Source organism: Entelurus aequoreus, linkage group LG01 (assembly GCF_033978785.1).
Source record: "Entelurus aequoreus isolate RoL-2023_Sb linkage group LG01, RoL_Eaeq_v1.1, whole genome shotgun sequence".
NCBI classification, from domain to species: Eukaryota; Metazoa; Chordata; class Actinopteri; order Syngnathiformes; family Syngnathidae; genus Entelurus; species Entelurus aequoreus.
Genome location: NC_084731.1, coordinates 62,020,072 through 62,033,215, shown reverse-complemented (window position 1 = coordinate 62,033,215; position 13,144 = coordinate 62,020,072). Strand labels below are relative to the sequence as shown.

At 38.9% G+C, this 13,144-nt stretch overlaps 1 protein-coding gene across 2 annotated transcripts in view; it reads right to left on the bottom strand.

Annotated features, from left to right (window-relative positions):
- Nucleotides 1-13,144, bottom strand: part of timeless (timeless circadian clock) — a 58,667-nt gene that overhangs the window by 43,693 nt on the left and 1,830 nt on the right. For both annotated transcript variants that reach the window (XM_062027437.1, XM_062027428.1), the window contains exons 2-3: nucleotides 621-738; nucleotides 396-549 (exon numbers count right to left, since the gene is read on the bottom strand). In XM_062027437.1, the coding sequence (XP_061883421.1) occupies nucleotides 396-549; nucleotides 621-702 (236 nt within the window). In that variant the 5' untranslated portion in view covers nucleotides 703-738. The remainder of the gene's footprint in view (nucleotides 1-395; nucleotides 550-620; nucleotides 739-13,144) is intronic.

Here is a 13,144-nt window from a genome sequence, read left to right as displayed (position 1 = left end):
TAAATAAAGAATAGTGAACAACAGGCTGAATAAGTGTACGTTATATGACGCATAAATAACCAACTGAGAACGTGCCTGGTATGTCAACGTAACATATTATGGTAAGAGTCATTCAAATAACTATAACATATAGAACATGCTATACGTTTACCAAACAATCTGTCACTCCTAATCGCTAAATCCGATGAAATCTTATACGTCTAGTCTCTTACGTGAATGAGCTAAATAATATTATTTGATATTTTACGGTAATGTGTTAATAATTTCACACATAAGTAGCTCCTGAGTATAAGTCGCACCCCCGGCCAAACTATGAAAAAAACTGCGACTTATAGTCCGAAAAATACGGTATTTAGGATGTCACAAGAATTGGGGTAGACAGGAAATACTTTGACCTTATGCAGGCATCAAACAAGGCCTTGTCTTGCCCATGCTGAGTGATGAGAGGCAGAAGGTCATGTTCCACAATATGGCCTTCACCCAGCTGCTGGCGCACGTCACGGGTGTCGTCTTCATGGCGCAGGTACCTGATCAAGTCTTTCACGCTCTCTGAGACGCAAACATTTTTGTTCATCATCGTCACAATATACGCACCAATGAATTAAAAACAAAACACTCACCCAAACAATCTTCTTCTTTGTGATAAATGTCTCCTTCCAGGTATCCCAGAGCGGTGCATGTTGCCAGAAGTTCACAATTCATGCTGAAAAACTTTCAGTGAGGTCAAAGAGGTCCAGTCTGTAACAGGAGATTACATGACAAACAATTCAATACACTGACTTTGCTTGTTAAAAGTTGTATGCACATAAAAAACCTGATTTTTAGATGTAAATGTAGGGCTACGCCGATATATATATATATATATATATATATATATATATATATATATATATATATATATATATATATATATATATATATATATATATATATATATATATATATATATATATATATATATATATATATATATATATACACATATATATATATACACATATATATATATATATATATATATATATATATATATATATATATATATATATATATATATATATACGTATATATATATATATATATATGTATACATATATATATATATGTATACATATATATATATATATGTATACATATATATATATGTATATATATATATATATATATATATAGATATATATATATATATATATATATATATATATATATATATATATATATATATATATATATATAAGGGCTGCAACTAACGATTAATTTGATAATCGATTAATCTGTCGATTATTACTTCGATTAATCGATTAATAATCGGATAAAAGAGACAAACTACATTTCTATCCTATCCAGTATTTTATTGGAAAAAAAAACAGCATACTGGCACCATACTTATTTTGATTATTGTTTCTCAGCTGTTTGTACATGTTGCAGTTTATAAATAAAGGTTTATTAAAAAAAAAAAAAAAAAAAGTATTTAAAAAAAAAAAAAAAAACATCTGCGCATGCGCATAACATAGATCCAACGAATCGATGACTAAATTAATCGGCAACTATTTTAATAATCGATTTTAATCGATTGAATCGATTAGTTGTTGCAGCCCTAATATATATATATATATATATATATATGGGGTGTGGGAAAAAATCGATTCAAATTCGAACCGCGATTTTTACGTTGTGCGATTCAGAATCGATTCTCTTTTTTTTTTTAAATAATATTTTTTTTAAATTAGTTAAAATGTTTTATTTATTTATTTTTATTTTTTTAAATTAATCAATCCAACTAAACAATACACAGCAATACCATAACAATGCAATCCAATTCCAAAACCAAACCCGACCCAGCAACACTCAGAACTGCAATAAACAGAGCAATTGAGAGGAGACACAAACACGACACAGAACAAACCCAAATTAGTGAAACGAAAATTAATATTATCAACAACAGTATCAATATTAGTTACAATTTCAACATAGCAGTGATTAAAAATCCCTCATTGACATTATCATTAGACATTTATAAAAAATGAACAATAGTGTCACAGTGGCTTACACTTGCATCGCATCTCATAAGCTTGACAACACACTCTGTCCAATATTTTCACAAAGATAAAATAAGTCATATTTTTGGTTAGATTTAATGGTTAAAACAAACTTACATTATTGCAATCAGTTGATAAAACATTGTCCTTTACAATTATAAAAGCTTTTTACAAAAATCTACTACTCTGCTTGCATGTCAGCAGACTGGGGTAGATCCTGCTGAAATCTTATGTATTGAATGAATAGAGAATCGTTTTGAATCGGGGAAAAAAATCGTTTTTGAATCGAGAATCGTGTTGAATTGGGAAAAAAAAAATCGATTTTGAATCGAATCGTGACCCTAAGAATCGATATTTAATCGAATAGTGGGACACCCAAAGATTCACAGCCATAATATATATATATATATATATATATATATATATATATATATATATATATATATATATATATATATATATATATATATATATATATATATATATATATATATATATATTAGGGCTGCAACAACTAATCGATTAAATCGATTACCAAAATAGTTGGCGATTAATTTAGTCATCAATTCGTTGGAAATATGCTATGCACATGCGCGGAGGCTTTTTTTTTTTTTTTTTGGTGGTTTTTTTTGTTTTATAAACCTTTATTTATAAACTGCAACATTTACAAACAGCTGAGAAACAATAATCAAAATAAGTACAAAAACAGTACAAAACAGCGCCGGGGCGGCGCTGAGGCTACGTCTCATGAGGTGGCGTAAGCTAGCCAATGATGTGGTCATGTGCAGCTCGCGTGACGACGGCGTCTCCTTTGCTGGAAAAATTCGAAAAATGGCGCAGGAAGACACTACCGATAGTTTAGCGGAGAAACATCTTGAGGTTATTGCTTCAATGGAGAAAAGTGTACGACCTAAGTCGTCAAAAGTGTGGGAACACTTCACTTTAAAGACTTCAAAGAAGACCGTTTCCTGCAAAATGGCACGGAAGTACAACATTGCTTCAGGAGCACCTGAAGAAGAAAAATGTTGGCGCCATGGATGAAGGGAAGAACTCACAGTACGTAACTTTTTAAGTCCATAGTGGCAACAAGCATTCATGAGTTCAGCTTTTTTGTGAGTAACGTTAAAGTTATGCCTTTGTTGCAACGCGGGGCTGATAATGTGTCTCCGGCACATTTGACTCCGTTTTGAGAGAGAAAACGCACGGTTACCAATTTCGAAATAAACGTAACGGACAGAAATATCTCAGGTTGGTTTCATAATGGATCAATGTAGCCGGGCTGATAAAGCTATATAAATATATTTAGATTTGAGTGACGCTTTAGTATAACTAAACGTTATGAAGGTGCTGGAATATTTCATGCTATTATTCAGAGGCAGCCTAAAATGAATCCTTTATTATTCACAACAGAAACATGTACAATATCTGATTCAGTTCTGATGAGTTACATTTCTGTGTTATTATTGGTGTATGCTGCACCCCCAATGTCCACAACATGGTGCCAGTATGCTGTTTTTTTTCCAATAAAATACTGGAAAGGATAGAAATGTAGTTTGTCTCTTGTATCCGATTATTAATCGATTAATCGAAGTAATATTTTTCGGTGGGAGAGGACGCTGGCGTCTCGCTTGTTCGCCGCTTCTCCTTCCTTAGCCTTAGTTTTAGTTTTTATGCGACTTAGTATCTATTTTTTGTTTTGTTTTGTATACTAAGTGTGTTTAACTTTTAAGTGTGTAGTTTTCTACTTGTCAACTTTTACCCACTTCGTCACCTGGCATCAGCTTGGATTATTTTGTGACAGATGACAGATGTTTCACTCACCCGTTGGCTCCACTGATTCTCCTGGCATCGCCCATCAACAACCTGCCACTACGAGCTGTTTCCCGGACTGTTATCCCGGATTGCACCGCGGATAGCCCTCCTGGCTACCCGCCGACTGTCTGGTTAGCTCTCTGCTAACTAGCCACCGCTCCGCAGCTGGTGGCTAACAGCTAGCCAGCCTCCAGCTACCCTGCCCTAGCAGCAACAACACGCAGCCGGCGCGGGTCCTTCCACCAACTCCTCTCTTCTCTCCTCTGTCATGCTGTGGATCGTCGCGTTGTGCCTGTCTCTCCATCTCTGGCCAACAAGTGTGCGGCTGTCGGCCAACGATCCCAGGCTAACATCCACCACTGCCAGCATGCGACTCAAATACTCCACTCTGCAACTCCTCAAACTCAGCAACCACGTCACCACACCTCCAGACATCACAGCAGCCATCAAAACACACGGACTGTTTCCCCGACCCAGATACATCCACAGAAGCTCCCGCAGAAAGTTTATTTACTCCCGGACTGAACAACACTGCATCCCATCACTCTGGTCACGCAACCGACCCACCCCCAGTGACGTCACACGTCATCACAATAACAAACCACACGTGCGCTCTGCCTACCTGCAACCGTTAACCAAAGCACCCCCACCCATCCAACTTCACCCATCCCTTAAATTTGCTCTGCTCAATACCCGCTCACTCAATAAAAAAGGACCAATACTCAGTGAATTCATAACTGACAACAACATAGACTTTTTCAGCATAACCGAAACCTGGCAAAAACCACTGGAATACATTCACCTCAACAAAGCTACACCCCCAGGATACACCTACATGGATAAACCACGTGACGGTCGTGCTGGCGGTATAGCTACAATATACCGCCAACACTTGAAACCCACTGTTGTAACCATCACAACCCCCTCCTCCTTTGACCACCAGTCATTCAAGCTGCCTGGCCCCAAACCCCTGGTCACTGCAATCATCTACCGCCCCCCCAAACCCAACCCTGCATTCCTTTCCGATCTTTCTGAATTTCTCACCCAACTCTGTGCCATTTCACCTTCAGTCATCCTACTGGGAGATTTCAACATTCATGTCAATTCCACCACCTGCAAAACTGCCACTGAATTTCTGGACATTCTCAACTCATTTAATATCACTCAACACGTTGACTTCCCCACCCACAAAAAAGGACACACCCTGGACTTAATTTGCACCACTGGACTCTCCATCAGCAACCTCACCAGCTTCAACCTCACAGACATCCTCTCAGACCACCTGGCCCTCACCCTGGACATAGACATCCCCACCCCCCTTATCAAGCAGCAACGCTCCATATCATACCGGAACATGAAATCAATCCACCCCCCCTCTCTTTCCGCCCTACTGATTGACACCACCTCCGATCACACCCTCACTTTGAACGCCTCCCCCACTGAACTGGTTAACAGATACAACAGCGCACTCTCCTCCTATCTCAATCAACTCGCCCCCATAAAAACCAAAACTGTCTCCTACACCCACACCGCCCCCTGGTACACTGACCACCTCCGTCACCTTAAAGCCAAGGGCCGGCAGCTTGAACGGCTCTCAAAGAAAACCGGTCTCACTGTTCACCTGGACATCTACACACTACACCAACAGGAATACAGAGATGCCCTCAACAATGCACGCACTTCCCACTACTCCTCCGTCATACAATCCGGCAGCAACAACCCCAAGATACTCTTCTCTACCGTAACCCAACTCCTCAAACCCATGGACACCACCCCCACCTCATTCACCACCAGCAAATGTGAAGAATTTTTATCATTTTTTCAATCAAAAATCAACACCATCCACTCTGAACTGGCCGCCTCCTCTCCCACCTCCTCCCCTACCCCCGATCATGCCCCCCCTTTACTCTCCAACCACCCACTCAACTTTTTCTCCGAAATCACCACAACTGACCTATCCTCCATAACTTCTGGTATGAAAGCCTCCACCTGCATCCTCGACCCAATCCCATCCACTTTAGTCATAGCCTGCCTCCCCTCACTCTCACTTTTCATCACCACTATAATTAACTCCTCCCTATCCACTGGCTCTGTCCCTCCTGCCCTCAAGCTGGCTGCCATAACCCCCATTCTCAAGAAATCCGGTCTCGACCCCAACTTCCCCAACAACTACAGGCCCATCTCCAACCTCCCCTTCCTCTCTAAAATTCTCGAACGTGCAGTTGCCTCCCAAATCAAATCCCACCTTCTCCACAATAACCTTTACGAAACGTCCCAATCCGGCTTCCGCTCACTCCACAGCACAGAAACTGCCCTCCTCAAGGTCACCAACGACATCCTCCTGTCCGCCGACTCTGGTTCCCTCTCCATCCTCATTCTCCTCGACCTCAGTGCTGCCTTCGACACCATCAACCACTCCATCCTCCTATCACGCCACCACTCCTCCCTTGGTTTATCCGGCACTGCCCTCTCCTGGATGAAATCCTACCTCTCTGACCGTCAGCAATTCATCTCAATCAACAACTGCACCTCCTCCACTGCCCCAGTCACCCACGGCGTCCCCCAAGGCTCAGTACTTGGTCCCCTACTCTTCACCATCTACCTCCTGCCCCTCGGTCAGATCCTCCGCCACCACGGCCTTCAATTTCACTGCTATGCCGACGACACACAACTATACCTTTCCACCACGACCATCACCCCAGCCACCCACTCCACCCTCACCACCTGCCTCACAGACATAAAAACCTGGATGCAAAAAAACTTTCTAAAACTCAACTGCAACAAATCTGAAATAATTATAATTGGCCCCGACTCCCTCACTCGCTCCACTCAGGACTTTTCATTAAACATCGACGGCTCCCTTGTCACTACCTCCACCCACATCCGCAATCTAGGTGTAATCTTCGACCCTACCCTCTCATTCCTCCCCCACGTAAACCACATCACCAAAACTGCATTCTTCCACCTCAGAAACATTGCCCGTCTCCGGCCCTCCCTCACACCCTCTGCTGCCGAAACCCTCATCCACGCCTTCATCTCATCCCGGCTAGACTATTGCAACAGCATCCTCTACGGCATCACTTCCAAAACCCTCAATAAACTGCAATATGTCCAGAACTCCGCTGCCCGCCTGATCACCGGAACCCGCTCCAGAGAGCACATCACACCTGTCCTTCATGACCTCCACTGGCTGCCTGTCAAATACAGAATCCCCTTTAAAATACTCCTCACCACCTACAAGGCACTCCATAACCTGGCTCCACCCTACCTCTCTGACCTCCTCCAGCCACACGTCCCGTCCCGTTCCCTCAGGTCTAGTGATGCTGGCCTCCTGGAGGTCCCCAAGACCAGGCGCCGAACCTGGGGTGACAGGGCCTTCTCCGTGGCTGCCCCCTCTCTCTGGAACGCTCTCCCCAGGCACATCAGAGATGCCCCCTCCCTCCCTACCTTCAAAACCACCCTAAAAACTCACCTCTTCACATTAGCCTTTCCAAACTGACCCTGCCCTTGGTGTTTCTTTATTATATTTTTCTTTTTTCTTTTCTTAGTTTCTTTTCCTAATAAAGTTGTTTTAATCCCCCCCCCCCCCTACACGTGTAAAGCGACTTTGGGTATTTAGAAAAGCGCTATATAAATCCCAGGTATTATTAATAATCGACAGATTAATCGATTATCAAATTAATCGTTAGTTGCAGCCCTAATATCTATATATATGTATATATATATGTATATGTATATATATATGTATATATATATGTATATACCGTATTTCCTTGAATTGGCGCAGGGAATATAGTATTCGCACGTCTAGAATTACTGCCGGGTCAAACTCGTTTCTCAAAATAATTAACGCATGCTTGGCCTTATCACCGGTTCATTATTGACGCCGGATCAAATTCGTTTCGCAAAATATTGATTTTATTATCGCATGTCTATAATTTTCGCCGGGTCAAACTCGTTTTGCAAAATATTTAGCATATGGCTAGAACTTCCACCGGGTCAAATTCGTTACGTTACGAGTGACGCTTTATCTGTCCTCATTTTCAAAATGGAGGAAGCTGCTTTCAGTAGTTTGCAATCGCACAAAGGAAAAAAGATAAAGAGCTACCGGTATTCAGTAGGATTTAAGGTCCAAGCTATTGAATACCGGTACATTATGCTAAAAAGAACAGTAAGCAGCTATATTTTATTAATATACAGTAGCTGCGTGTGTCAAATACTGTATGAGTCATGAAATGACTCCAGCCTCCTGGTGGTAGAGGGCGCTGCCGCGCTAGTGATCCTTCTTGCGACTTCCGGTACTGCAGAAGAAGTGAACACACGCAGCAAGACATTTTTTTTTCTCCTCTGCCTGAACTTTTAACAAGGAGGATTACATACCGGTATCTAAAATAAAACAGTTTTCTAAACTGGACTTTCAATCGAAGCAGGAGGTAATAATTAAAGGAATATCTCCATCGAGACAGAGAGACTTTTAAAACGGAAGAAAGAAAATAAGGAAGACTTCTATAAACAAGTTATCGATGCTTTTGGTCAGAAGGAGCTGCAAATGGACTCCATTTATAAGTACAGGTAAGACCATAATAACGTTTTTTTTTATTAAATGTGCTTTTCATGATGTTATATGCTTACATCACACTCAAAGCGCACGCCTAAATTTACCGCATTCCTTTTGGTAAACGCTGGAGTGAGGTTTTAAAATAATTACCGCATGCACGGCCATCCCGCCGGTTTCCAGTAAACGCCGGAGTGACAGGAGGTTTTAAATTAATTAGCGCCCCTGCGGCTATTCAAGGAAATACGGTATATATATATATATATATATATATATATATATATATATATATATATATATATATATATATATACAGTCAAGAAAATAAGTATTTGAACACCCTGCTATTTTGCAAGTTCTCCCACTTAGAAATCATGGAGGGGTCTGAAATTTTCACGGTAGGTGCATGTCCACTGTATGAGAGATAAGCTAAAAAAAAAATCTAGAAATCACAATCTATGATTTTTTAACAATTTATTCGTGTGATTAGGTTATCTCTCATACAGTGGACATGCACCTACCATGGACAATTTCAGACCCCTGCATGATTTCTAAGTGGGAGAACTTGCAAAATAGCAGGGTGTTCAAATACTTATTTTCTTGACTGTATATATATATATATATATATATATATATATATATATATATATATATATATATATATATATATAGGGATGATGTTCGAAATCGGCTCTCCCGGTTGTTCGATAAGAAAAGAACCGATTCCATGGACTGGAATCCCTTTTTGAGAACCGGTTCCCGTTATCGAGGCCACTATAGTAAAGAAAAAGAGTTGGTTCTTTATTCGAATCCCTGGGAACAAATCCCTTCCCACATGCAGAAAATGCCCTGTGGGACCTGCAATGTTATGCCCATTTGATTGTAGACTTTTACTGACACCTTGTGGCGATATGAAAATACAATGCGTCATTAGTTTGGGCACTTCCGGGTTGAGACAATTGAGAAGTAGACAAGTTGTGTTAGCTCTTACAAGCCTTGGAAAAGATAAGTCTGTAAGTAAACTGTTTAACTTGTTTATGTAACTCAATATTAAGGTGGAAAGTGTTTAAGTTTGATACTAAGATGTTTATTGAAAAACGATTTTTGCGCACTGTTTCAATGGATGTTTTGAGGACTTAAAATGGCTGCCAGTCGTGTATTTCCACCTTTGTGTGAAGCTAATATTTACATATTGTGTATTACATTTCAGTATGCTAATTGAATCACATAGCTTATACATTTGTCATTGTGTGTATTTCAGTTTAAAAAACAAAACAAAAAAAACAGTCCAGTGCAAGACAAAAGTAAAGATAGGAAAAGACAAAGCAAGATCAACAACAATAAAGAGCCTAAATGGATTAATCTGCTTTGGATTGTTTGTTAGCTGTCTGCCAAGTTGTATAACCTCAAAACGTATAGTGAGGGCAGAACAGGCAATATGCAATTATTGCCAGGCTTCGCTCTCATGTAAGGGGGGAAGAATTGTTGATTGATGACTGTGGTGTTCTTAGTGTCATAGTGTGTGTAGTTAGTATGTTCCAATAGCAGCAAAAGTGCACTTTTTGGAGAGCTGTATTATTTTCAGTTTTGTGCCCAAGGGACTGATTTTATTTAACACTATATATATATATATATATATATATATATATATATATATATATATATATATATATATATATATATATATATATATATATATATATATATATATATATATATATATATATATATATATATACATATATATATATATATATATATATATATATATATATATATATATATATATATATATATATATATATATATATATACATATATATATATATATATATATATACATATATATATATATACATATATATATATATATATACATATATATATATATATATACATATATATATATATATATATATATATATACATATATATATATATATATATATATATACATATATATATATACATATATATATATATATATATACATATATACATACATATACATACATACATACATATATATATATATATATATATATATATATATATATATATATATATATATATATATATAGAGTGATTGGAGCACATACTTGTTGGTCACAAAAAACATTCATGAAGTTTGGTTCTTTTATGAATTTATTATGGGTCTACTGAAAATGTGAGCAAATCTGCTGGGTCAAAAGTTTAAATACAGCAATGTTAATATTTGCTTACATGTCCCTTGGCAAGTTTCACTGCAATAAAGCGCTTTTGGTAGCCATCCACAAGCTTCCGGCAAGCTTCTGCTTGAATTTTTGACTACTCCTGTTGACAAAATTGGTGCAGTTCAGCTAAATATATTGGTTTTCTGACATGGACTTGTTTCTTCAGCATTGTCCACACCTTTAAGTCAGGACTTTGGGAAGGCCATTCTAAAACCTTAATTCTAGCCTGATTTAGCCATTCCTTTACCACTTTTGACATGTGTTTGGGGTCATTGTCCTGTTGGAACACCCAACTGCGCCCAAGACCCAACCTCCAGGCTGATGATTTTAGGTTGTCCTGAAGAATTTGGAGGTAATCCTCCTTTTTCAGTGTCCCAATTACTCTCCGTAAAGCACCAGTTCCATTGGCAGCAAAACAGGCCCAGAGCATAATACTACAACCACCATGCTTGACGGTAGGTATGATGTTCCTGGCATTAAAGGCCTCACCTTTTCTCCTCCAAACATATTGCTGGGTATTGTGGCCAAACAGCTCAATTTTTCTTTCATCTGACCACAGAACTTTCCTCCAGAAGGTCTTATATTTGTCCATGTGATCAACAGCAAACTTCAGACGAGCCTTAAGGTGTGGCTTCTGGAGCAAGGGCTTCCTTCTTGCATGGTAACCACCTGTGTTCCAGCAGCTTCTAATTAATTGCAGACCAGGGGCCGTACTTATCAAGCTTCTTAGAGTGCCATTTTACACTTAAGTCCTGAGAATTTGCGAAATGTATTCCTACTCTCAAACTTAAGAATAAAAGCTTTTTATCAACGTTCTTAAGTCTAAGAATCACTCCTACTCTCCACGATATTTAAGAGACTTTCAGAGGTGTCTTAAGTGGTTAGGAGTTGCCAGCAGGGGATGGCACTGAGGCGAGAGAGACGTGCGCGAACGTTCAGGGAACGGAACAATGTTTTTTTTATTTTTTTTATGACGAGCAGCTGATCAAACGGTATCGTTTAGACAGAGCGGATATTATTTTTGTCACAGATATAATACATTTCGATTCTTTGTTGATTTCTGCATGTGGCTGCAGTGGGCTAGTACAGGTATATATAGAGCCACCCACACCAGTTTCAAATTAGTTGCCTAATTAATGAATTGGAAAGAAAATGTTATGACAGTAGCGTATGTGTGTGGCCGTGAGGTGAGTGACGTCAGTGAGTGTGTGGGCGATAGAAGAGAGGGAGCGGTAGCGTGAGTGCCGACGGGGACTAGTTTGTTTTGTATTATTTTGTAGTTTATTGTCAAAATATACACTCCCATTGTCCACTTAAATATTTCCAAGATATTTCTTTATTCTTAGACAACGGATTCCCTTCCGTGATTGGTCATTTCTATGGACACAGAAATGACGTCACCTAAAATTCCGTTTACGGCACATAGTAATGTCGTAATTCAGCTCTGAGTGTGACACTTAAGATTCAGTCCTACACTTCGCTGAAAGTGTGAGTAAGACGCTTGATAACTAACTTTTAAGTGCAGCTTTCAGCGAAGAATTTCTTTACTCTTAAGTCAACTCTTAGCAGACTTCTTAGGAGTAATTCTAAGAAGCTTGATAAGTACGGCCCCAGCTTTTTGGTGCTTCTCGGTTGACTCTTGATCATTCCGACCAATTTTCTCTCAGCAACAGGTGATAGCTTGCATATTTTTCCTGATAGTGGCAGTGACAAAACTGTGCCATGCACTTTATACTTATGAACACTTGTCTGCACAGTTGCTCTTGGGACCTTAAGCTGCTTTGAAATGGCTCCAAGTGACTTTCCTTACTTGTTCAAGTCAATGATTCGTTTTTTCAGATCTGTGCTGAGTTCCTTTGACTTTCCCATTGTCGCGTTTGTAACCGAGTCTAATGACTGCATCACATGAGCCCTATTTAAATGGGCTCAGAGAAGTCAACATGTGTCATCAATCATAATCACTCACATGAAGTTAAGAGGCCATGAAGCTAATTTGATGTGATTGTAACTTTTCTACATCACCAAAATTGATAATGTACAAACCCTGTTTCCATATGAGTTGGGAAATTGTGTTATTTGTAAATATAAACGGAATACAATGATTTGCAAATCCTTTTCAACCAATATTCAATTGAATGCACTACAAAGACAAGATATTTGATGTTCAAACTCATAAACTTTATTTATTTTTTTGGCAATTAATAATTAACTTAGAATTTCATGGCTGCAACACATGCCAAAGTAGTTGGGAAAGGGCATGTTCACCACTGTGTTACATGGCCTTTCCTTTTAACAACACTCAGTAAACGTTTGGGAACTGAGGAGACACATTTTTTAAGCTTCTCATGTGGAATTATTTCCCATTCTTGCTTGATGTACAGCTTAAGTTGTTCAACAGTCCGGGGGTCTCAGTTGTGGTATTTTAGGCTTCATAATGCGCCACACATTTTCAATGGGAGACAGGTCTGGACTACAGGCAGGCTAGTTTAGTACCTGCACTCTTTTACTATGAAGCCACGTTGATG